The sequence below is a fragment of the Tachyglossus aculeatus genome, chromosome 3, assembly GCF_015852505.1.
Source record: "Tachyglossus aculeatus isolate mTacAcu1 chromosome 3, mTacAcu1.pri, whole genome shotgun sequence".
Lineage (NCBI taxonomy): Eukaryota > Metazoa > Chordata > Mammalia > Monotremata > Tachyglossidae > Tachyglossus > Tachyglossus aculeatus.
In genome coordinates this window covers 88,510,177-88,537,407 of record NC_052068.1, presented here as the reverse complement: position 1 = coordinate 88,537,407, position 27,231 = coordinate 88,510,177, and the positions used below count along the sequence as shown (strand labels likewise).

The window sequence follows — 27,231 nt, the reverse complement described above, 5'->3', positions numbered from 1 at the left end:
TTCCAAGGCAAGATGGCAACCTCATTACTGAATCTCACAGCCACAATCTGCCAAATTCCTTTCCATCTCAACACAGTCCATACCTCTTAGGCCTGCTTCCGTTTACCACAATCTCCCCTCACTTGCCCAATTCAGATATGAGGGGGATGGATATGAAAGATGAAGAAACCTCAGCAGTCTAAATAAGCACTTGTTAACATGTGCTTTAAACCTTTATCGAAGGTAGACCAGTTGGGCTTCCAATTGGTTTCAAAATACAGCACTCAAAATGACGGGAAATCATTGATAATTTATTCACACACCGTATCTAAGGTGCCAAGAGGAAACTACAAGCCTGCTAAGCAGGAAACCTAACTCCTTTCTCATTTTGCATAAACGCATCACACATACTTTGGTGCTGTATGTTAAATTCATTTAAGTCGAGAAAATGTTCCGAATGAAACTAAAGACTAATGGAACTCCTGAGCAACTGTAGGAAGGAACTCTTGGGCCTAGGTGAATTCTCACAAAGAATGAGACATGTGCTTCCTGTAATCAGGTCCTTTTAATTGGTCAGCACTTCGATCTTATCCCAAGACCTGAATCTTCTGCTCTGCTTCTTGAGCACTGTAGATTCCCAGATAAGAGTTCAGTCATGGAAAGGCAAACAAACCCCATTTTAATTGCACAAAATTTCTCCCCAGGAGAATGCTACAGCAGTGCCAGCACTTAAGACATTTCAGCTTTTATCCCTCAAGTAGATGCACTTGGCATGCACCTTGATGGACTTTCTGAACAAGAAGTCCCATGAATTTTGTTATGTTTCCTTGACAAAAGGCCAATGGAAACTGGGAAACTATGGAACTGGGATCTAGTAGACAGTTGGGGAGATCAAAATTGAAGATTCCCGTGGTTCGTTCGCAGCCTTGCCACTCTGAATTCTCTTTGGCAGGTCACATGGCTTCTCAAATCCTGTTTTTCTTTGTCTGTTAAATAAGGGAAAATGTCAACCCCAGGGGTGTGGAAAAAAAATGTATGGCTTAGGAAGTGTTAAAATTGACATAAAAAAGGGGCTGCAGAAAATACACGTTACACCCAATCAGTTTAGGAAAATTTACCAAATCCAATGGCCTCTACTCCATTCTAATTGTCCCCAACGTCTCAGCTGCCTTTGACACTGTGGATCACACCTCCTCCTGGAGCCAATATTAGACAGACACTGTCCTCTCCTGGTTCTCCTCCTATCTCTCTGCCACTCCTTAGTTTCTTTCACAGGCTCCTCCTCTGACTTCCACCTACTGTGGGAGTCCCTCAGTCCCTGAGGTTCAGTTCTTCCTCTTCTACTCTCCAACTACACCCACTCTCTTGGAGGATTCATTAGCTCCCATGGCTTCAAACACCATCTCAATGAAAATGATTCCCAAATCTACATCTCCAGCCCTGATCTTTCTCCCTCTCCGCAATCTCGTATTTATTCCTGCTTTCAGGACATCTTCTACTTGGATGTCATTCCAATAGCTCAAACTAAACATGTCTAAAACAGAACTCATATTTCCACCCAAACTCTGTCCTCCCACTGACTCCCACCACTGTAGACCAGCACCATCATCCTCAATTCATCTCTCTCATTCAACCCACAGTGTTCCATCTGTCACCAAATCCTGTCAGTTCTACCTTCACATCGCTAAAATCCGCCCTTTCCCTTCCATCTGAACTGCTACCATGTTGATCCAAGCACTTATCCTGTCTTGATTATTGCATCAGCCTCCTCACTGACTTTCCTGCCTCTTGTCTCTCCCCACTCCAGTCCATATTTTCCTCTGCTGCTCAGATCATTTTTCTAAAATATGTTCAGTCCATGTTTCCTCACTCCTCAAGAACCTCCAGTGGTTGCCCATCCACCTTGGCATCAAAAAGAAACTCCTTACCACTGGGTTTAAAGTACTCCATCACATGACTCCCTCCCATCTTACCTTACTGATTTCCTACAACCCAGCACACTTAACTTCACTCCTCTAACACACAACCTGTGAGCCCCACACAGGACAGGCACTTTGTCCAACATGATAAACAGAGTTGGACACATAGTAAGAACTTAAATACAATAAAAGTGCTAACCTACCCACTGTACCTCGATCTTGTCTACTTGCTGCCGACCTTGCCCACATCCTCCTCCTCATCTGGAACTCCCTCCCCCTTCATATTCCACAGACCATCAACTCTCCCCTCCTCTAAAGCCTTATTTAAATCACATCTCCTTCAAGAAGCCTTCCCTAAGTCCTCATCTCCCCTACTCCCTCTCCCTTCTGCATTGCTTTTGCACCCTTTCTTCATCCCACCCTCAGCCCTTCAGAACTTCTGCATATATTCATAATTGATTTTAACATCTGCCTCCGCCTCTAAATTATGAACTCCTTGTGGGCAGGGAATGTGACCACCAACTCTGTTATATTGTACTCTCCCAAGTATAGTATAGTTAGTATAGAGCTCTTTAAACAGTAAGCGCTCAATACATGTGATAGAAAACTCTGGGGCCTAACCTAACCATTGGGACAGAGCTTGGAAAGCCCTTTACAAAGTTCTACTCTCCCTCATTTTACATGGGCTCTTTCTACCTAGATCCTATCGTTTTTTCGATATAAAAAAATTGAAAGCAGGAATTTTGAATCCTGAATTTTAACTACCATAACCACAAAGTAATGCTTGCCCCTTAGTGACGCAAACCACACTGGACACTGAGCTTTTGTTCTGGGTTGCAAATCCACGCAGTTCTGGCACAGCGGGTTCCAGTTGCCCTGTATGTTTGGAGAAAGGGAGGTGTTTCTTTTCCCCCCATTTTGACTTCCTGCTTCCTGATGAGTACAGCTCCCATCTGCATTCCCCCAGCTGTCAGGGATTTGCAGCCTAGCTAGGGTTTCCCCTTGACACTGTGCTCTGGTTAGCTTCCTTCTGCCACAGATGAGGAGGAATTTCCCCTCCCCTGCTGCCCTGAGGCCAGAGGGAGGTGGTGAGCACAAAGTGCCTATCCTTACAAAAAAGAAAACGTTGCTTTCATGACCTCTGAAGAGGGTTTGAAGCTAATGCCCCACCTTTTCTATGTAGTAGAACTCACCACTTTTTTTTAATGGTATTTGTTGAGTGCTTACTATGTGCCAGGCACTGTTCGTAACTGCTGGAGTAGTTATACGTAAATCAGGTTGGACACAGTCCATGTTCTCCATGGAGCTCACAGTCTTATCCCCCATTCTACAGATGAGGTAACTGAGGAACAGAGACCTTAAGTGACTTGTTCAAGGTCACACAGTAGATAAGTGGCGGAGCTGGGATTAGAAGGCAGGTCCGCCTGACTCCCACACCCATGCTCTATTACTAGACCACCCCACTTCTCGTATCATTTTGCAGTGCCTCTTCTCAGAAGACAACCCAAATTTCAAGCAAAGCCTGTATTATTGTTTCTACAAAAGTATTCATGAAATTAAAAAATGGAAATATTCTGCCTAGTATACTGTGATTGACTTGCTGGTTGATATTTGTTTTGTCTACTATACACTGAAAGACAAGTTCCTATTTTTTAATTCTACTAAAGGTCAGCCCTGTAATTAAGTGATATTCAAAGGCAAGATTAACCTTCCTCCCCCACCGCCCCAGACTCCAGCCCAAATCTCCAAAACCAATTCAACTCAATATCCGCTGGGTAAAATAACTGAAAATGAAAACAGGGTTTTCCTAAAGTGTTCAAATCAATCAGTAAATACTAATGTGGCATCCACAGGAAGCAAAACACTAGACTCGTAATATTTTAGTCTCAAGTATCAAACTTTATATGCTTAATGGGAATAAGTGCAATATCAATGAGTTGTATCCATCTAACGCAATAAATACACATTGCTATTAGTTTTTCAAAGTTGCTTCTGGGTTGTTTCCTATTATTATTATTATGATGGCATTTGTTAAGCGCTTACTATGTGCAGAGCACTGTTCTAAGTGGTGGTGGGGATACAAGGTGATCAGTTTGTCCCACGTGGGGCTCACAGTCTTAATCCCCATTTTACAGATGAGGGAACTGAGGCGCAGAGAAGTTAAGTGACTTGCCCAAGGTCACACAGCAGACGTGTGGTGGAGCCGGGATTCGAACACATGACCTCTGACTCCAAAGCCTGGGCTCTTCCCCCTGAGCCACGCTGCTTCCTAGTGGGGGATCAAGTTGAATGTAACTCAGTGGTTGCTGGATCTGGTTTATTTACCCAAATAAACCATGCCGCTTATGTTTCACAGTATTGTACTGAATCAGACTCTGCAGGGATCCAAACATGTTTCTTGGGGCTCTTCTTGTTACTGGCACATTTAACAGCTGCCAGTGAATTCCTTTTTTTTCTTTTTTTAAGTGTACATCAACCAGTTCCAGTGCCAGAAAATTAGAACCCATCTTACTTTATTAGCAAATCTTCTGTCTGACAAAATCAGAATTGAAAAAGACATAATCTGAAGTTTGCCAACAACAGTTTAAGTATGGGCATTGGTGGCCATGAACAAGGCAATGAAATGAGAAGGACTATATTCTTTCAAAGTAAAATTATGTCTTTAGTTTTTCTTCCCCCCTCTATGATTGAATCACATTATAATGGCAAGAAAACTAAGTGGCCTCCTTTTCTCCATGATCAACCAATAATTCATATTAAGCATGGCTCAGGGTAATCTTCAGATATTACTCAACCATGACAAGTAAATATTTCAGACCTTGACAGAATTCACCAATGCATGTTCCATAATAATAATAATAATGGTATTTATTAAGCACTGGCTGGCACATAGTAAGCGCTTAACCAATACCATAACTGTTGTTGTTATTATTATGCATAATACTTATGCATTATGCTTACTGTACTAAGCGCTGGGGTGGATACAAGCAAAACAGGTTGGACACAGTCCCTATCCCACACAGGGCTCACAGTCTTCATCCCCATTTTATAGATGAGGTAACTGAGGCACAGAGAAGCTATGTGACTTGTCCAGGATCCTATAGAAGACAAGTGACAGAGCAAGGATTAGAACCCATGACCTTCTGATTCCCAGGCCAGTGATATATCCACTACACCATGCTGCTCCTTACACAGCATCCTTGGATTGGGCTAAAGCTAGATACTACAACTACTACTCCACACAACCTACAATTAGCCAAACTAAAGAGGATGAGCCAAGGAGCACCCACTGCCTCATTCGGTAGGGTTTTTTTTTTCTGGATTGTTTTCTCCACTCCCAATACTTCCAGATGTTTCTATAGAAACTAGATACTTAGCAATAAGAGTGGCACATACAGCCTAGTGGATAGAGCACAGGCCCGGGAGCCAGAAGGGCCTGGTTTCTAACCCCAGCTAACCACTTGTCTGCTGTGTGACCTTGGCCAAGACACTTAACTTCTCTGTGGCTCCAGTAAAATGGGGATTAAGATGGTGAGCCCCATGTGGAACAGGGACTGTGTCTAACCTGATTAACTTGTATCTTCCCCAGTGCTTAGTACAGTAACTTGCACATAGTAAGTTTTTAACAAATACTATTAAATATATATGTGCATGTACATATATATATATTTGTTGCTCTGTGTAGGTACCAGTTCATCATAAAGATATTCATGTACTCTCCCAAACACTTAGTATAAAGCTCTGCACACAGTAAGTGCTCAAATACAATTGTACTGTGTACTAGCATCTATTCAGAAAAACATCAAGACCTAATTATTTAGTTGCGAATATGTGCAACTTTATAAATTAACAAAATTAATTCCTTCTGGGTAATGGATACCAAACTTTGGTATTAAAATGTAAGGAAGCAAAATTGCTTGTATTTGTGCTCACTTTTACCCAATTGTAGAGTATCAGTCTTCCCCATTTCCAACGGCTCAGGGAAGCAAATGTCTGGGATTAGAATTTATGGTTAGTGCCTTCAGTTTGCTGTTTTTAAGTTTTTAAACCCATCAAATAAGATGCCAACTGTGATATACATTGTGAGAAACTGTGGCATAGGACTCACATCAGAATTTAATCTATAACTCAATGACCGTGGGCTTGACATTACAATGTTACAGGTACAGAAATACAGCAATGTTTTAGTTAAATTGTAGTGAAGACGCTGAACAAATTAATAACTTTCCTTTACCAAGTACTTCCTTTACGTACTATGATGTGACAGAAAACACATTTTATCAAATTCTACTAAGAGGGGAAAAAACCCCACAGGTTTTCAAACCACTAATGCTGTCACAAATGACATCGATTTTCTCTGCAAGTTCAATTCTACAGAAAGTGCTCCAAATGACTTGATACATCCAAAAATATGTTGGGTTAGTACAATCTGGGTTACTACAATCTATTCATCAGAACTTGGCTTGAAGCTGGAAGGAAGAGGTTTGTGGTTCTTTAGCAAAACAAGATTGTTAATCTGCTTCGTCAGTGTTAAATGGGGATGACATCCTTGAGATATTTATTCCAGATGCCAAGTTCTGCTTAAAAGCAGTCTTAGGTTTATCCACTTTTGTCCACTTGACCATGAAACAGAGACCCTCTTCTGGACCTTAAAGCATTTTCTGCTCCTATATTTCCATGATTAATAGCAGATTAAAACCAGTGAATTCCTTGTTGACTTGCCTGCCTCTTATCTTCTCTCTTCCTCTCTCCAGTCTATACATCACTTTGTTGCTCAAATCATTTTTCTGCAAATGTTCAGTCCTTTATCTCCCCACTCCTCAAAAACCTTCAATGGTTGCTCACCCACCTCTGTAACCAACAGAAACCCCATGCCATCAGCTTTAAGGCACTCAAATCAGTGTTCTCCCTCCTACCTAGGCTCACTGATCTCCTACCAGCCTGCACAATTTGCTCCTCTAACACCAACGTACTCTGTATCTTGATCTCGTCTTTCTCACCACTGACCCCGTGAGCACAGCTCTCTTTGGGCCTGTAACTTCCTCCCCATCCACATCCAACATTCTGCCACCCTCCCTACTTTCAAAGCCCTGCTAAAGACCAAGAGGCTTTTCCTAAACCCTCATTTTCCCTATCCACGCTACCCTCATCAACTATGCACTTACCTGCATACCTCCAGCCCCACAGCAACTTACATACACCTCCTTGTACTCTATTTCCCCTATCTGTACTTCATTTTAATGTCTGTTTCTCCCTCTATAAACTGTAGGTTCCTTGTGAGTAGGGATCAAGCCTACCAACTTTATTTTTTCCCCAAGCACTCAGTACAGTGCTCTGCACACAATAAATGCTCAATAAATACCATTGATTCTTAGGTTGCTAGCTAGTTATTGCCATATAAGCAACTTCTGAGTATATCAGTGAGTCAATATTTGATCTAAGTCTATTTTTAGGACCTTGAAATTGATTCAAGATACATGTCCCCAGTCTCATTGACAGTCAAAGGTGAACTCAGTAAGAAATGGCCTCGAGTTCCTATTTAATGCTCTACTCACAATTGTACTGGTGATATTCTCAATTCAAGTCCTCTCAAAGTCCTCTTTTTCTTAGCTCAAAGGCCTACATTTCCAGTTCGACATGTGGGAGGCATCTATTTTTATTATTCAATTTAAAATAATCATTAATTTCACGTTTAGGTATGCTGCTTGTTTTTCCTACATACCATCTGAGACTAAAGGTATATGAAGCACAAAGCTATTGAAACAGATACCGAATCAGGTCATTCATGAAGGTTTATCTAATCAGTTAATGTTCTACATTAATACCCGTGTTTTTCCTATTGGGTCACCTAACCATCCAATGTTGAAGACAGCAAAGACTTTATCCTCTTGAAATCATAGCTCCATTCAATCCTTAGAGATATTTTTTCTTTTTTTTCCTATCTTCAAGAGCAGTACACCATCCAACTCAAAAGTCATAGGAATCCCCTGATAACAAAAAGAATTAGAAACTACTTCGATAGTAACATGGTAAACATCTCAAATGGCTCTTTTTAATGCTAGGAAAGATGATCACCCTTTAGGGGTGAAAGTACTGTTAACACAGGTAAAGAGCAAACATGATAAAAAGTTAAAGCACATATATAAAGTGACCAGGAATTACAGTACATTTAAGCAATGTTTTCTTAAGCAGAACTATTTTTGTACTTTAAATAGGCTAAAATATTTGGTGTGGGTGGAGTAAAGGAAATCAATTTCACAATCTTTTAACTTGAAAACCAGCTATAAAAAAACCTCAGCTTAGTGTTGGGGAAAAAAAAAAATGAAACTACCACCAACTTTTGACTATCAGAAGATTAAAGCGTACGAAGAACACATCTATGTCACAGTGCACAGAGGATGCAGTCATTTAGAACCATGTAGAAAAACCATAGGTGACTATGCATCCATCATACTGCATTATAAAATTAATGCCACTCTAGAAAATTTCACACCATCTGGTCAGTACTCTAGCTGGTAAGCACCTTTAGGCAGATGAGGTTTGAGGAATCGAGTTGCATTCATGAAAATGAATTTCACCCAACTCCATCACCACTGATAGCTGGTGCATTAAAAAAGAATTCAAATACAACAACCATGGGAATTGACTATTAATACCACATTCTGGCCCCACTTGGGCAGGATATTTCCTAATGCGTAGTCGGGGGTTCCGGTAGAGGACTGAACATTGGAGATTTTCCTCTGGGGAAGACAACCCATATAATCAAGCCATCATTTCCATTAATGGAAGATCTAGCTTGGGTTAAAATTAAATAAAAAAATCACTCCAATAGTAGCAAATCATTGACACCACGTGCATGCAACAAGTGCATAAGCCCATGATTGTTATATAGACCCACGAATTCCCCCCACCCAATCATAACTCTGGATCAATCAGTGACAGCCGCCTCTTCCCCTCAGATACCTACCTTTCCAGGGATAAGTGCTGTTCTCATTACCATCTAATTCATTTCCATCTGGAACCTGTGGGGATCACCTGGACCGATCATTGCGAAACTGTCACCTTTTCCAAATGCAAATGATTTGGGGACAACCTAGCCTGACAGTTGTTGGACGTGCTGGATGTCAAATGACAGTGAGATAGAGGGAAGTATGGCACTCTCTCCTGATGAAGATAGGCTCAGGTAGCCGGTAACTGCTGGGAGGAGCGAAAGGGAACCATCCCTCAGGCTGACCTTGCTTTTCTAAGTGTGGATTTCTGCAGAAAAGGCTAGAATTTTGATAAAATTCACTGTCTGCTAAGCCTGCCTCGAAGGCTAAAGGACAAAGAAGAAATCAGGGTTCTGTTCAGGGGTAGTTTTCCTAAGCTTGTTTTACGTAAGGGGTCGGGGAGTCTGGAATTACGCAGAAGCTTATTTTCTGTATAGTTGGGTGTTGTGGAAGATGAGATAATCTGCTAAGAGGTTTTTTGCCAAAAAAAAAGACTAATCGGAGTCAAGACAATTTGATGCATGTGAAGCTTGTATTTTCCACAAAGCCCTTAAAGTGCAATTGGTCTGATAACTACTCTTATGAACAGTTTAGTCCATGAAAATGCAGTTTTAGCCAACTGCTTCTTCCCCACATTTTTGAGAGCATCTAAGATTAGTGCATATTCCAGTTGACTTTTTAAAGAGAAAACTCTACAGGCATTTTATTTCCTCCCATTAACTGCTGCTCCACACAGTTGGATATATAGACATTATCTACATTCATATGCCTGTTATCTTAGTAGATTATCAAGGCCCCAAATTTCCCAGGTATTTAATTATAATCCATAAATAAGTCTAGCCTGAAGCAAAGTCTGGTAAAGAAATCTCTCAACATTTTTGCTTTGCTTACAATCAGGCATGCTTTTATTTCCAGCCTATTACTAGTATTCATCCTTTCTTGAATGCTTTTAGTATGTAAATGTACCTTAAGTACACTTGGTGATAAAAAACAGTTTTGGAACAAAGATGTCTGTGGTTTTACAGTTTTTTTGATCCGTTAACTAAATTGAAAAGCAATAGATACACCAGAAAGATCAAAACAAGAAATGAGAGTGAGGGTAAGGGGTATTTTAAAATTGGCAAGCATTTTAAAATTGGCTATGGAGTGCCTGCCTAACTTATGTTCTCATTTTACTGTTCAACTATATTTGTATTGGCGAATATAAAATATTTGAGGCCCATTAACATTGCAAGCCCCTAATATGTGGGTAAGTCTGTTGTGGGCAGGAACCTGTATACCAACTGTGTTGTATTCTCCCAAGCGCTTAGTACAATGCTCTGCACATAGCGTGGCTTAGTGGAAAGAGCAAGGGCTTGGGAGTCAGAGGTCGTGGGTTTTAATCCCGGCTCCACCACTTGTCAGCTGTGTGACTTTGGGCAGATCATTTAGCTTCTCTGTGCCTCAGTTACCTCATCTGTAAAATGGGGATTAAAACTGTGAGCCCCATGTGGGACAACCTGCTTACCTTGTATATACCCCAGCGCTTAGATCAGTGCTTGGCAATACAGCGCTTAAATACCATAATTATCACGATTATTAGTAAACAAATACCATGGACGACTTTTTGTAGTGGACAGCCTATATATGGTTATTCTGCATTTTTAGAAATTGGATATGCAAATATACTAGAGAAGTGGCCTACTTTCTGCTTAAAGGGATTTTTTCAGTCACAAGGCAAAGTTAGAATAAATAAGGTTTGAAATAGGCTCCTTGGATGTCCCGCTAAAGAAAAACTCTGGGGACGAGAAAGAGGAAATAAGTACAGAGAAGGCAAATATCTGGCCAAAACAGACTACTTAGCTGTGTGCTTGACCAATAAGAAACACAGGATTAATGCCAGCTTTGGTTCTACTTAAGCCACTAGCTACCAAAGTCAGGGTGGAGCAATTCTCATTACTCATTTAAATTCAGCTGCCAGAACGCTAGGTGCCAAAAGGCTAGCCAAAATGAGAAATCCGAAGAGAGCTAAGGAGTTGAAGTGGAAAAAAGAGCAACTTCTTTTCCAGAACAGTATACTAATGTTCATCAGCGACCAGAGCCATTCGTATGTAAGTCCCACTTCTATATTTCCAGTGTTCAGTTACTCCTAACTCATATACTTCTATCTAGAGCCGTTTCTGGAAACACACGGAGAAGACTTGCAGATTACTGTCATGAATAATCAACCAGGGGGAGGAAACTTTAGGAGACTTTCTGACTGGCACTTCCAGGAAACAGCCTGGCCTAGTGGACAGACCACAGGCCTGGGAGTCAGGTCATGGGTTCTAATCCCAGTTCCGCCACTTGGCTACTGTGTGGCTTTGGCAAGTCACTTCACTTCTCTGTGCTTCAGTTACCTCACCTATAAAATGGGGATTGAGACTTGGAGCCCCCCAGTGGGACAGGGACTGTGTCCAACCCGATTCACTTGCATCCACCCCAGCGCTTAGTACAGCGCTTGGCACATAGTAAGCACTTAACTAATACCACAATTATTTTATTAGGAGGCAGATAAGTTTCAAAAAAGGTTGCTGGGCACCTGGAGATGATGTCAGGAATGTGAACCATGAAGATATGGGCATCTGAAGAGGAAGACAAGCTAAATGCTGTCACTATCTCCCTTCTGGAGTGAGCCAGACTCCAGCCCTATTTCTATTTGTATTACAGTCAAATCTTGGGTGGGATCAAATGGCACCAGGTAGCTTTCAAAAATATTTTTCTTTTAGGAAAGCACAGGCTGGCTTGCAGAGAGGAGTGCAGATAACAACACAGAGTCTCCAGCGAGCAGCTCCCAGACTCAGAGGCAGCATATGGGCAAAAGCCCAAGCTTGTACACTGTATTTACTTTTTGCCAATCACTTCTTGGTTGAAAGATGAGCATCTGACAGGACGGCACCAACACAAGTATATGGCCATTGGAAATGAGCCCAGGCACTGAGTGAAAAAGGACCTCTTGTGGAACAGACCCAAACAGAGAGCACCTTGGTTACTCTGCCCAGGAAATGAGGTATACCACTGAAGGCAGCATGGCCTGATGGGAAGAGCACGGACCTGGGTTCTAATCCCGGCTCTGCAATTTGTCGTCTTTGTGACCTTGGGCAAGTCGCTCAACTTCTCTGGGCCTCGGTTATCTCATCTGTAAAATGAGGAGTAAGACTGTGAGCCCTGTGTGGGACTGGAACTGTGTCCAACCTTATTATGTTGCATCTACCCCAGCATTGGGTAGAGTGCCTGGTGCACAGTGAGTGCTTAACAAATGTCATTTAAAAGAAAAAAGTCTCCCTTTGGAGAATGATTCAGATGTCCATTTGGTGACTGGGGACTTGATATGCTGCTGAATCAATGTGAGCTAGACTGCCATGAGCTTGCTGTGTGACCTTAGGTAAGTTACATAACATCGGTACCTCAATTTCTTCGGCAGTAAAATGGGGATTGGATACCTACTTTCCCTTCCCTTGAAGCTGAGTCTCCTTTAGGGGCAGGGAATTTGGCTGAACTATTTTTTCCTGTAACTAGTATAGGGCTTGGCACATAGTATGGAGTTAATAAATACCTCCATCGTTATTTAGAGTGATCAGACTGAGTCACCCTGCATTCCCTCAGTGGTGCTTATCCAACTGGTGTTAATGCTAATGCCTACCTAGTTTTGGCAAAGCAGAACTTGATCAGTATGGCCTAGTGAAAGAACGCAGGACAGATTCAGGGTGCTTGAACCACACTCTGCCATTTGACTGCTATCTGATCTTGGCCAAATCACTTAATTGCCCTGTGCCTGTTTCCTCATCTGTGAAACCCCACGAGGGGCAGGAATTACAGTCTCTAGACTGCAAGCTCTTTGTGGGCAAGGAATGTATCTGTTTATTGTTGTACTCTCCCCAAGCGCTTAGTACAGTGTTCTGCACACACTAGGTGCTCAATAAATACACTAACTCAATTGTGCCTGATATGATTGGACTGTATTTATCCCACACTTAGCATAGTGTTTGGCACATAGCAATGCTTAAACACCACAGTTATTATTATCGTGAAGTGTGCAAACTGCTAAGAGAGAATGATGTATAATCCCTCCAGACAGTAAACTTGTTAGACAGGGAACATGTCTGCTAATTCTGTTTACGGTACTCTCCCAAGCACTTAGTACAGTGCTCTGCACATAGCGCTAAATACCATTGATTAATTGATTCCAGGGAAGAGTCAGGTGGATCCTAGGAATTAGCACCTGCCTGGGGGAGTAATATTACCAAGATCCTGTTGCTATTTCATAGCCAAGAGGGTTTTTTCCGGGGGAGGAGGGCGGAGAGTCACCCTCCAAAGTCCAGAAAGTATGAGAATCTTTGAGAAAGGGCTGGCTTCAAAAGACAGGATTTTGGACAAAGGATTAAAGTCCAGCAAAAATTTGAAAAATCAAATAAGGCTAAGCCATGACCACACATCTATGCCTCACTCAGGGAATAAGACAAAAGAACCCAAGTTTTACAGAGACAGTATCCTAGTCTATTTGGGATTATTTGCAAAATTGGAATGTTTGGTAATGATCAACCAGAAAGGACTGCCGGGGGAACACCCCAACAAATTCTCACTGTAGACAAGGGTTTTTTTTTGTCTTTGTTTTTTGGTAAAGCTAGAGAGTCCTAAAGTTTTTTAAAAAAAGGATCATGGCTAAAGTAAATACAAAATGAGGAAACTCGGGTCTAAGTGAAGAAGAGAAGACAAAACAAAAATTAAGGAAAGCAAATGTGTAGCAAATTTATGAAAAAGAAACTTCGAGAGTCTAAAAAGACAGATTCTTCAAGAAATACTGGATGTTGTACAAGGGAAAAACTGGAGAAGCTAGTTACTTGAAATCTAAGGGGCACAAACCGTTGAGAGGTCATTAAAATAGCTTTGTGAACAAGAAAACTACATTGGAATAACAAAAATTCCCGGCTCTGAAAAAGGGAGAAGCAATAGTAAAAAAAAATACACATGCGGTAAGGCTCTTAGCTGTTTCAAATCATATTATGCCAGCTTGTGAGAGGACTGATGAATGTGTAAATGGTTGGAGAGTCAGGGGGAATGTGAACAGTTCAGTGTTGATTGGGAGGGTGTGAGCAAGCTGAAGGGTGTTTCGCACTTCTGTCCCCGTCTAGTACCGTAACCTTATTTTGACCACTTGCACTCCATCAAACCAGCTCGTCATATTCCTGCTGGGGCAATGGGAGCGACAAGCGAGCTGCCAAGTGCGCACACCATTTTTATGTAGAAAACCCACTTATGGCCAAAGGGACCACAGCACGGTGCAGATGCTGGTCATCCAGACCGGTAGCAAGCACTACACTCAACTCCTTCACGCACGGTCTCGACCCCAAAGTCTTGGCAACTGGATCGAGGCTCATCTGTCACTAAAGATGGAAAACACCACCATCACTTTGAGCAGTTATTTAGATAATGACTGTAAGCACATTTTCCCCCCGCCCCCAACCTCCAACCCTGGATTCCACTAAATTGGGAAAAACGAATAGCACCTGAGAAGGGAACATCCAACTACCCAACAAGTCTGACACGTTCAAGAAACACAATGCAATTCTACAATGCATAACTTATTTTCCCTAAATAAGTTACACGAAGGCGAAATGGAAATTCGGCACAAAAACAGCAGAAAGTGGAGTCATAGTAGACACGAGCAAAATGAGTCAACGGGACAAGCTAACATGATACTGGGATGTATTCATAGAAGCATAATAATTAACAACTGTGAAGAAATTCCACTATACACCAAATGGGTGAGGTGATTAAAATAAATATGTCCAATATGGGGCTCCCCATATGAGAGTGTTGTAAAGAAATTGGGAGAGGGTCCAGAGACAGCAACCAAAAAATGAACAAGCAGGTAAAATGGAAGTTGGAGAAGAGGCAGAAAAGTTTAAGCAACCAGCAAAAAATGGAGATCTGCCTTCAAATAGATTAAGTATCACCAGGAGGTTTTGCAGGCAGCTGTATGCCATGCCAATTTAAAAAAGCAAGAGAAAACTGGCTTAAAATGCAGCAAGAAATTTAAGATATAGGAAACAACTTTTGATTGGAGGGTTGTTTCACAGAGAAGGGTTTGGAATCACCTTCATTGGAGATATTTTTTAAATGATAGGCCATTTACCCAGGATAATTCAAATAGTCCTGATGATAGGCAGAGGGTAGTCTAGGTGACCTTTAGATGCCCCTTTCAGCCTATGATTGCTATGATTCCATTTGCTTCGAATATGATACTTATGTAATAGTCAAAGATTCACAATAACACACTATAAAAAACAGGAGACTCTACTTTGCTGAGCAGATTACAGCAAACCGGTCTCCTTGATGTTTTGCAGAAGCAGTTACATTTACACAAGGCCCATATTTCGTAATGTACATAATACAATCTGGTATGTAACTAATTCCATATGAAACCATTCAAATCAAAGAATAGGTTTGTTACTGAAATCAATTTTTTTAAAAAAATCAATGTTTTAAATGCACAAAGATTTCTTTTTAAAGACAAATATACTGAGACATCTAGCTTATCCCTGAAAAAAATTATACTGCTGCCTGTGCGTTTAAAACGAGGTGCAACGGATAAACTTATTAACTGCTGGGCTTCCACGAGTCAGTTGCTACTTGTCAAAAATTGGTATTTTAGGACAAAGGGGTTACCTTAATCTAGATTTTTTTTTTTTTTTTACAGTATCCCAGCAGTATCAGTGCAACCATTACTGGCAGCAGGTGTCATGCTACTCTGTTTTGGTATCAGGAAGATAGTGGGGGAGGAAAAAATGATTTAACTGGATTAACAAATAAAAATAGTATGAATATAAACCCCACTAGGGATATTGTGATCAAAATTGTCAAAGGTTAACCCACTTTTGCTCCCCCACTATTAGACTTTATTATTTTTGGTAAGAGGCAGGAACAACATTAGCTTGTCTACAAGGAAAATCTGCTTCTTGACAACTTGAAAACCTGAAACATATATATATATAGATATATCAATATATCTATATATACTTATATCTATATATAAAACAGGAGAAATAATGGAGCAATGGGGATAACAGATTAAGTACTTGTAATTTTATGAAAGACTTGCCTACGTTAAGAAGCAGCGCACACACACACACCTATTTATGAGAACTAAAAATGTATAAACAGCACAATACTGTGATATTGGAGATCATAATTCATTACCTGTACACACAACTACTCGTGTTATTAATAAACCTTTGGGACACTCAGTTCTTTGCCCAATAAGACAGCGGAAAGTCTTTAAAACGGTCCCTTCCTCCTTCAGAAGACGGGATTTCTATACATTAACTTTTCATCTAGCATCGGAGTATAGGAGACAGAATCCACAAGGTGCTTTTAATTGATGAGACCTCAAGTGCTGTTTTTCCTCTCAGATTTTTGGATAGTAAACAGTCTGTGGGGACCGCACACAAATACTACGACAGACGAGCCGTTATATTAAGTCTGTTGATGGGGCCTTTGATATTCTGCCCGCTGGGAATGGGAGGAGAAGCTTTATGACATGCTGGAGCAGCGCACTGAAGGGGATCCCATCTGAGTTAATACTTTGTCTAACCACTGGAGAGGTCCATTCAAATGCAGTTCAATCCAGCAGGGAGTGCTCGTCACTGTCTGCCTTCTGTTAAAAGAGAGGGGTGGGAAGAACAACACAAAACAAAAGAGGTTACAAAAAACCTCATGCATACTCGAGGTGCAAATGTCTGATGATACGGCAACCTACATGCATTGTGAGCCAAAACAGAACCTGGAAGCTGGTGGCCCTGAGGCCCCCCAACACCTTCAGGGCCAGCTGGAGGGGAGGCCTGATGGTCAGCCCCCCAACCTCCCTGTCTGCCACCCAGGAGAGAAGGCCCACTCCCTGCAGGTCAAGAGGTTGGCTCGGCAACTCTGACAATGGTCAGAAAGCTTGTGGCGGTCTTTACCTGCTGGAAGAGGGCAACGCCAAATGGCTCTTCCCTTCATGTAATAAAAAGGCAGATTTTGTTGTTGCTGTTACCGCTTTAGAGTGGTGGGAATTTGCTTGCTATCTAACTGCATCTGTTTGCCCTCCATTTAGACTGTGAGCCCGTTGTGGACTAAGGACAGTTTTTTACTCAACACCTTACCAGCTGTTGGCACAGCGCTTCATGAATTCTACACAGGGATTGGGATGAACCGACTGATGGCTTAACAGTATAACTACATCGAGTGCAGAGATTCTGGCTATAAAACGGGTTAGCAAAACACACACAAGACTTCCCAAAGTCACCAGAGTCATAAACGGAAAATCGACACATGGCATTTTTCAGTGTGTCAATCAGTACTGACTACCCTTAGGGTGCAGATCTTCATGCTAGGCAAAGAGATACTTACTTGGAGTAATCATCATCTATCAGGAAACTACAATTTAAAGGCAAAACAAACAAGCTTGTCACCACCACCATCCCTCTCTCGATGAATAATATTTATCCTTTTCCCCTCCATTGGCGTTAATCACACATAAGAAGTTTAGCATCGAATAACCGTGATATGCACATTACAGTAAAGTAATGAAGTACAGGAATGCAAATTTTACACAGGAAAATATAAAACAATTTCTTGCCTACCGCATTCCCATGCTCACTTTTAATATGCTCTCAAATCAACTGTCTGTCCAGCACAATCCTTTCTGTTGGCTTTAGGTTCAGGAGCTTCTTGAATAGCAGCTGTAAACGACAGCCTAGTCAAATCTATTTATGATTTCTGGATTCTGTGGTAATTTCAGTTTCAAGGATTTCAAATGTTTAAGATACACTGTAAAGGAAGGGCTATTTTGGAAACTATCTTGAGATTCTTGGCCTAAATAACATTAATGCTGCTTGGTATTAATATCAAATTCATCCTCACTCTACAACTTCATTAGAAAGACGTTACGGGCATGCCGTCTGGTGCAATTTTAATTACCTAGATTTTAAAAGCAACCTATTCTATCTATTAGCTAGTAAGTGTGTCATTTTCAAATGTACCTCATGCGGAGAATTATACTTTATCCATTGGGGAAGCATTACTACTCTTCCACTAAACAGCACAAATTTTTCCACTCGTAAAATGCTGGCAGTTTTACTATGCACAGATAGACAAAGAGTTGTTATTGTTGTCCTGTTAATTGCATTTTTCTAAGAACTGTAAATTGTTTTCCTTCCTCCAGATGCTTATTCTCTCACTGATGCATTCAGGTGACTACATAACTTACTCGAAGACAAAAACGCAGCCAAGCTCTAACAGTGTTTGGCACATAGTAAATGCTTAACAAATACCATCATTATTATCCTAGATACTGTCATTTGCAAGAATTTCAATTTTCACAGCTCACTTCAACTACCATGAAAAGCAGCATGGTCTAGTGGAAAGAGCCTGGGTCTGGGAAGTAGAGGACCCCGGTTGTAATTCCAGCTCTGTAACTTGCAGGCTGGGTAAACTTGGGCAAGTTGCTCACCTCTGTGCCTCAGGTTCCTCAGCTGTAAAATGGGGATTAAATACCTGTTCTCCCCCTACCCTAGACAGTAAGCCCAATATTGGGCAGGCACAGTGCCCAAACTAACTTGTACCTACCCAGCGTTTATTACAGTGCTTGGCACACGGTGAGCACTTAGTAAACAGAATTGTTATTATTACCTATTGGTGGTGTGAAATCTCAAAAAGAAATAAAACTCAAAACAGAAGTACAACTGGATAATAAAAATGGATTCTACGACCTCAGCTGGAGGATGCATTAAAAGCCCCCAACTTGGACTGGAAAAGCCTAACACCAATTTACTTTTTGTCAGACTTAAGTATTCAGCATTGTCAGAAAATACCAAATGCAGAAATAGTTCTGTCTGTGAGGAGAAGGTAGTTTTCAAGAAAAGGGCTGCATTCCTTTAAAGACTCCATTTCTTAATCTAATCAATCAGTGGTATTAATTGAGCTCATCTCCTTCAGGAGGCCTTCCCAGACTGAGCCCCTTCCTTCCTCTCCCCCTCGTCCCTCTCCATCCCCCGCATCTTACCTCCTTCCCTTCCCCTCAGCACCTGTATATATGTATATGTTTGTACATATTTATTACTCTATTTATTTATTTATTTTACTTGTACCTATCTATTCTATTTATTTTATTTTGTTAGTATACTTGGTTTCGTTCTCTGTCTCCCCCTTCTAGACTGTGAGCCCACTATTGGGTAGGGACTGTCTCTATATGTTGCCAGCTTGTACTTCCCAAGCGCTTAGTACAGTGCTCTGCACACAGTAAGCGCTCAATAAATATGATTGATTGATTGATTGATTTTTCTTGTAGGAATAAGTGAGGGTAATGAGTAATCTCTGAAAAACAAGAATTCCACAATAGCAGAAAAGAGAGGGAGAAATACAGGACTCACCATGCTTAAGTTTAACAGCAAAAATGAATATTTCCTACCTGTATTCAGCCCCCCAACCTTTCACGAAACTCATTCTTATAGTACACATTCTAGTTAGCTGGTACACTGCTTCAAAGCCCTGATTCACAGACTGAGCCAGAAGAGCAGCAAATTCCTGGTTATTAAAGATCTTCAGGTTACAACCTAGTGCGGAGAAGTTTAAAAAAAACCAGTGAGTACCAGTTAGCTTTTCAATTGCAGCATTTCCTCAAAACTAGCAGAGAAAGAGCAATCCAGTCAAATTTCACAATAAAAATGAACATGTGCTTGAAAATCATTTCTCTAGAAGAAACAGATTATGTCAGCCTTACAGTATCCAAGTCATTAATCTTACCTGGTGGAATTTTACAAACTGTTGCGGGATGCCAACCGTATCTCTGATTACAATTAGGGCTCTGAACAAATATAGCGCTATCACTTAGGCACTCAGCAAAAACTTCCCCTCCGATGTAATATAAACGCACTCCTCTTCCTGAAAGAAAATATAGGATTGGTTTACAATACTTACAAAGCACCCCCCAAAGACTGCTGGATTTCAAAAATTGTCTAATTGAAAATGAGTGGGGTCTGAGGAGGTTACAAGTAAAGGACAAGGAAATGTGAGTGTCAACTTTTAATTATTCAACCAGTGGTATTTATTGAGTGCTACTGTGTTCAGAGCATTGCACTAGTACTTGGTAGACACGTTCCCTGCCCACATTTATAAACAGATAATCCAGACTGCCTATTACCATTACAGAAGCAGCAACAATGGGTAGTCTGAATAAGGGGATCTACCTGCAAGGTGGCATGGGAGAGAGCAAAAGAAAAAGATAGTGAGCTACAGGAGGTCTTTGGGGCTTAAGAAGTAAAATTCAGATACAGTCTCAAAAGAAAACCACTTCAAGTCAGTAGCAACTGCTTTGCCTGTGTTACTTCAAATCTCATAAATTATTCTGGATGTTAAAAATACTTACGACACTGGGCTCCTTTCAGTAATCTGATACTTTGCAGCTTCAGTTTTTTCTGATTTTTATTGTTTCTACACTCAAACTAGTGACATTTTTAAAATCCAGTTTAGGATTTAACATGTAAAACACTTAAGGGAGCTAAAGCCACCATCACAGAATTAGGTAGAAAATAAAGAGGAATTAAGTCAACGGATTATCCAAATGAAATTCTGTTAGAAAAATGACAGAGCTTTTAAAAATAAAGGCATCATTTACAGGTATAAAGGCTAAATTATTTCTACAGCTCGGTTCTAAACGTTGTCCGCTCTCTAAAAGCACCACTCTGATGGACGGAGGGTAAATCAGCAGGCCCAACACCTTCTGTTGGTCATAACGAATAGCGCTACAGGAATTTACCTTTAGCAGAACCAAACGAAACATCGCAAAACAGTGCTTGGCACATAGTAAGCGCTTAAATACCATCATCATCACCTAGTTCCTTTTTCTAGCATCCAAAATAGAATATCCAGTCATCAGTGACTGCCTAGCATGTATCATTTCTAAGCTGTACCCCAGAGCACATGAATGGTTTTACTTTCAGGTGAGAATAGTCCTTCAGAAAAGCAGCCATACCTACCTATGTGTCGCCTTGTCATTTCCACTGTGGCATTTCGGTTAACATTAGAGAGTAAACCTAGGCAGAATCTTTCCGAATTTGATGGATCTGTAAAGCCATCTACAGTCAGTGAGGGCTGCGATGCATGGAAAGTTTCTCCCACTCTCTGGTTTAATTCATAATATGCTATTGAACACCAAAATGCAGGTTCCGAATAAGTAACTGGCTGCAAATCTGAGAAAGAAAAGCAGCAAAAAAATATTAAGAGTTCCTATTATTTTAAGAAAGGTATCATTATCTCTATTGTTTTAAGCATGTTAAACTGGCCAGAGTTATTGAGTTACACTTCATCTACACATCATATCTGCATTTTCCCCACAAATTGTCTTGAGGAAACCTCTCTCTAACCCCTCCCTTCTCATCCAGCCACCCAATTTTCAACTCCGATCCTTTTTACTTTAGCCAACTGCTATTTAGTCACTTCAGCAATTTCCTGACATTTGTCAGGTACATGAAGACTGGGACTAAAAGTCATCAATAAGTAGCAGACCAATGGAAAACTGGAAGGAAACTGAGCATTTTTGGAACTTAGACCTACAAATACCATCATTATCATCTCATCAGGGGTAATTTTTGATAAAAATGAAGGTGGAGTGATGGCAGAGAATTTGGTAAATTCATGTGTGAGCAAAACATCAATGACAAGACAAACAGGCTAGGTGTTTCAGAATATTAAATACAGTTGGTTTTAGCCACGTTGATTGCTAATTTAGCATGGAATTAGTCCTTAATGAATTACTTCCTCCATTTAACAGGAAAAAAATTAATAAGCAACACCCAGACATTAATTACTAAAGATTTACAACTTCAAAAGGAGAAATTAAAAAGAGCAGACAAGTGGAAGCAGCGTGGCTCAGTGGAAAGAGCATGGGCTTTGAAGTCAGAGGTTATGGGTTCAAATCCTGGCTCTGCCAGTTGTCAGCTGTGTGACTTTGGGCAAGTCACTTAACTTCTCTGGGCCTCAGTTACTTCATCTGTAAAATGGGGATTAAGACCGTGAGCCCCCCGTGGGACAACCTGATCACCTTGTAACCTCCCCAGTGCTTAGAACAGTGCTTTGCACATAGTAAGCGCTTAATAAATGCTATCATTATTATTATATCAACTGGCTGTTACGACAACATGAACTTACTCTGAATTACTGAATGAATTAGTAAAATTACAAACACTAACAAAATGAATTTTAAAACTAAGCACTTAATATAGCTGCAGATGGCCTCTGAATGTCATCACTACAAAAAACAAAAGCTTCCCCAATCCCATCTCACATTTTCCGTGTTGAATTGTATGAGATTCCCGTTTTTAAAAACTATTTTCATTCTTGATGAATAACTGTGTCACACCATAAAGAAGTCATTATTCCAGGGCTGATAGACTGAACCTGCTCCTCTTGCAAGGGAGAGAATGGGCTATCTTAATTTTAGGTAGGAGCCTTTAGATGACTCGAGTGAAGGCCAGGAGAATGACATCTCATTCCATCCCAACCCCAGCCTGTCTACATCCCTTCCTACCCCTTGTGCCTAGAGATGCCCCACACAGCAACACAGGAGGGAAAGGGACTCTTCACAATTCTGCAGCCCCATTTTAATATCTCATATTTGAGGTACGTTGGGAGCAGCGAACAGAGAAAATCACTACCTTTTCAGAAATCACTCTTCTCTAGGAGAGTTCAGATGACTGCTTCAAGCAGAGAGCAAGAAACAGGGAGTAAGGAAGCTCTTTTCTTGCCTGCAGCTACCAAGGAGGTGCTAAAGTTCACTTTAGAGCTTCCAGTTGGAAGACTAGAATAGTGATCAAAGTAAATAATGACCACCACTCCTTCGGGCCCCTTCCAACTGAAAAAACTCTGCTCCCCCCACCCCCACCAATATATTTAATTTATACATATATCTATATGTGTATATACCAAGTTAACAGCAGGTTCAAAACAGGGAAATTTATCCTGTGTTGTGGAAAAAAAAACCATGGTTTTAAAAAACATAATAAATGAAGAAAAATAAAATTGTCACTCACCCAGGCTGTGATTAACTGGAGAAAGACTACTGGGAGAAAGCTCTGCTGGAGATCCTGGAAGAGTAATGCAGTGATACTTTATAAGAGAAAGGCAATATTTCACATATTCATTAACTAAACATGCAGGAGTATGTTTCAGAAGGGCAACCCAGCTAAATACTGAAATTTGTTATAATACCATCATGAAATGAGTTGGCCAAAACTGGAATAACTTTCAGGACAGAATAGTCCACAGATTCAGGTGCACAGACCTTTTTATAACTGAGATGAAAATCTGCCAGATACAAACCTTTCCATTTTTGCAATAACCACCCTTGGTCTATAGAATACCTTTTCCCTAAGAATTTTAATATCACCTAGCAACAGCACATCCATTACTTAATGAATGGGATGGAGAACAATAATCTGTTAATAATGACACTTTACAAATGAAGACACTAAGGCATTAAAGTTGAAACGACCTGCCATCAGAGCCTAAAGAATAACCAGAAATGAAATCAATGTTTACTCTCTTTCAGTCTGTTACCCTCTGTAGGAACATCAAGAATTTTTAAATCCCCAGAAATATTTAATATTGTTCTTTCCAATGGTAAATGATGTTCCAGTTAAATTAAATTACCTGAAAGAGGTGCTTGAAGGTTAGGACAATATTACAACATTATTCAAAGATGAGAAGCAGCAGCTGGGTCTAGTGGAAACAGCATGGGCCTGGGAGTAGGAGGACCTGGGTTCTAATCCCCATTTTGCCACTTGTCTGCTGTGTGACTTTGGGAAAGACCCTTAACTTCTCTGTGCCTCAGTTACCTCATCTACAAAATGGGGAGCCCCATGTTGGGATATGGACTGTGTCCAACTTGATTAGCTTGTGTCTACCCCAGTGTTCAGTACAATGCTTGGCACAGAGTAAGCGCTTAACCAATACCATACTTCATAAACTTCATATACTTCAGATCATAAACTCCTTAAGCATATTAGATACTCGCCCTTTCTCCAAAATCACAATTTACATATTCTTATACTCAGTAGCCACCCCTACCTGTACTTTATTATAAGGTCCACACTTGAGGGCACAATGCTTAGTACATACTCTACACAGGGTAAGCATTCAATAAATCATTGACTGATATGGACTTTTTAAAAGACCTAGCTTTTGAAGGTTTATGACTAGCTCTTACTCATATATACTAATCTATTTTGGAAACAACTCCTTACTTTTATGACATGAAATTAATGGCAAAGTTATTTGAAATCAAAGTGCCCAAATTCAGTATCTGCATGGCAAAGATACTATTGTAGGTAGGTATGTTTCAAGGGTAGTGAAGGGGGAAAGGACTTTATCATGAGAGCCAAATTATATTTATTACATTATGCTTTTCTAGCCACAGTTTTCAGGTTATTAAAGAAAAGTTTATACAAATTTGGTACTTTCAGATGCAAGTCGGTCTGCTATTTATTACATTAAGTTCTTCTAACCACAGTTTTCAGGTTATTAAAGTAGAGTTTATACAGATTTGGTACTTTCACATGCAAGTCAGTCTGCTAAGTAGTTGGCTTCCTTTGGAAATTTACGGTGCATATTACTCTTAATTGGTTCTAAAGATTCACTCCACATAAAACATTTCTCATAATGAAGCTGTCATGGGCTACAGGGAACACAGCAACATGATGCTCAAAATGTTTGCTTCTTCAGTTGCCTTAAATCTAATCAGAATTAATTTCCTACTAAAAGGTAGGAAGATACCATTACTCAGAAAGATTTCTATTAAAAAATTTAGAGTTTATCACTGAGGAAGAAAAATTAGCTCTTTTTGAGCTGAATTTTTCTGGAGAGTCAAAGTTTTCAGAATAGGTACAATCCAATAATTAAAAACTAAAGGATAGAGTTTGGATCATCAGGTATAAACTCAAAGATTAAGAAGCAGCATGGCCCAGTGGATAGAGCATGGGCCTGGGATATAATCCTGATTCTGCCTCTTGTCTTGCTGTGTGACCATGGGCAAGTAACTTCATTCCTCTGTGCCTCAGTTACTTCATCTGTAAAATGAAGATTGACTGAGTCCCACATGGGACACAGACTGTCCAACCTGATTAGCATGAATGTACCCAAGTTTTTAGTACAAATGCCATAAAAAAAAACTGATTTCACTAATTCCAATTCTTTAGTAACTTGAAAAAACATAAATGCCTCTTCTTTTTTGAGAAGCAACATGGCCAAGTAGAAAGAGTACAAAATTGGAAATCAGAAGAACTAGGTTTTAACTCTGATTCCACCACTTGCTTACTGTGTGACTGTGGGCAAGTCGCTTAAGTTCTCTGGGCCTCAGTTTCCTTACGTTTAAAATGAGGATTAAATGCCTGTTTCTGCCTGACCTGGATTCTGAGGCCGATTTAGAGAAGGGACTGTGCCTGATCTGATCTTTTATCCACCTCCAAGTATGGCACAGCGCTTGGCACCTCATAAGTGCTTAATACCGTAATTGTTATTACCCTCTAAACTCTGTGCACCTTGCGAGCGGGGAACCTGTCTACCAACTGTCGTAATGTACTCAAGTGCTTACTACAGTGCTCTGCAACCAGTAAATGCTCAATAAATACAGCTGACTGATATAATTTAACACATTCTGTATATGAATATTTAAACTTTTTTTCTTTTTGGTACTGTTACATGGGGGACAGGGTTACAGGTGAAGAGCCACCCATCTCAAGCCACAGTTTGGTTTTCAAAGGAGGCAGAGGAAATAAGAATGAAGACAGTGGCAGGAAAGGAAACAATCTGAATCTACTACAGTAATACAACACAGATATTACCAACCTCCACATGCATAAAGCAAGGTTACCGCCAACCTGCATCTTTCCTCCTGCTTTCCCAATCTCCAATCCCCCTCTCACCCTAACTTTCCAAGGGATGGCTATCTTAAGCCACTTCTCCTGCTGAAGTTCCATGATTCCAACTCCCTGCATCTGTGATTCCCCCGTAATTTGACATGTCCTTTAGATTGCTACAGATGATCTTCACAAAGGGTGAAAAGAGCCAGAACTCATAGAAGACTTACAAAAGAGGTTCTTAAGATAGGGCCAAATAGGCCTCAATTAACAGGGAATTATTATAAATTTCAAAGCCTACTAGTTAATCCATGGGTTAAACGGAAAAAATTATTTGACTAGGAAGGAAAGCTTGTAAGAAAGGAAAGGTTATGAAGATTTTGCTTTTTACCTATCAGAAGGGACAAATATCGATTGTATTTTTTGAGCACTTACTGGGTGCAGAGTGCTTGTAAGAGCACAATAGAGACACGTTCCCTGCCCACAAGAAGTTTACAGTCTATAGTATCCACATTAATACAAATTATGGATATGTTCATAAGTGCTGTGAGGCTGAGGGAGGGGTGAATAAAGGGTGTAAATCCATGTGCAAAGGCAACACAGAAGGGAGTGGAAGAAGAGGAAATGAGGGCTTGGGTGGGGTAGGCCTTGTGGGGAAGATGTACCTTCAATAAGACTCTGAAGGTTGGGAGACTGATCGTCTGTCGGATATGAAGAGGGAAGGCACTACAGGCAAGAGGTCGGCAAAGAGATAAACAAGACTGAAGTACAGTGAGTAGGTTAGCATTAAGGAATGAAGTGTGTGGGCTGGGTTACAGTAGGAAAGCAGTGAGGTAAGGTAGGAGGAGTCAAGGTGATTGAGTGTTTTAAAGCTGATAGTAAGGAGTTTCTCTGATGCAGAGGTGTGTGGCAACCACTGGAGGCTCTTGGGGAGTGGTGAAACAAAAACTGAACGTTTTTGTAGAAAAATGATCTGGGAAGCCGAGTAAAATATGGATACACTGTAGATTAAACAGGGCAGCAGTTCAGATGGAGAGGAAGCGGCAGATTTTAGTGATGTTGTGAAGGCTTGACCCAACAGGGTTTAATGACAAACTGATTATGTGGGTTGAATGTGAAATGAGTTGAGACAACGCTAAGGTTATGGGCTTGTGAGACAGGCAGGATGGTGGTGCTGCTGACAGTGACAAGCAAATCAGGGGGAGGACAGGGTTTGCGTGGGAAAATGAGGAGCTCTTTTTTGGACATGTTAGGTTTGAGGTCTCAGAGGGACATCCAAGTAGAGATGTCGTGGAGGCAGGAGGAAATGTCAGACTGCAGAGAGCGAGAGCAGGGCTGGAAATATAAATTTGGGAACCATCTGCATAGAGATGGTGGTTGAAGGCATGGGAGCAAATGAGTTCTCCAAGGGAATGAGTCTAGGATGGGAGAGTC

At 40.7% G+C, this 27,231-nt stretch overlaps 1 protein-coding gene across 4 annotated transcripts in view; it reads right to left on the bottom strand.

Moving 5' to 3' along the window:
• Nucleotides 1–14,594: 14,594 nt before the first annotated feature.
• SMAD2 (SMAD family member 2) overlaps nucleotides 14,595–27,231 on the bottom strand; it is a 79,847-nt gene continuing 67,210 nt past the window's right edge. For all 4 annotated transcript variants that reach the window (XM_038743570.1, XM_038743567.1, XM_038743566.1 and 1 more), the window contains 5 exons: nucleotides 22,975–23,028; nucleotides 20,923–21,135; nucleotides 19,691–19,828; nucleotides 19,356–19,500; nucleotides 14,595–16,562 (listed from right to left, as the gene is read on the bottom strand). In XM_038743570.1, coding sequence (XP_038599498.1) covers nucleotides 16,439–16,562; nucleotides 19,356–19,500; nucleotides 19,691–19,828; nucleotides 20,923–21,135; nucleotides 22,975–23,028 — 674 coding nt within the window. In that variant the 3' untranslated portion in view covers nucleotides 14,595–16,438. The remainder of the gene's footprint in view (nucleotides 16,563–19,355; nucleotides 19,501–19,690; nucleotides 19,829–20,922; nucleotides 21,136–22,974; nucleotides 23,029–27,231) is intronic.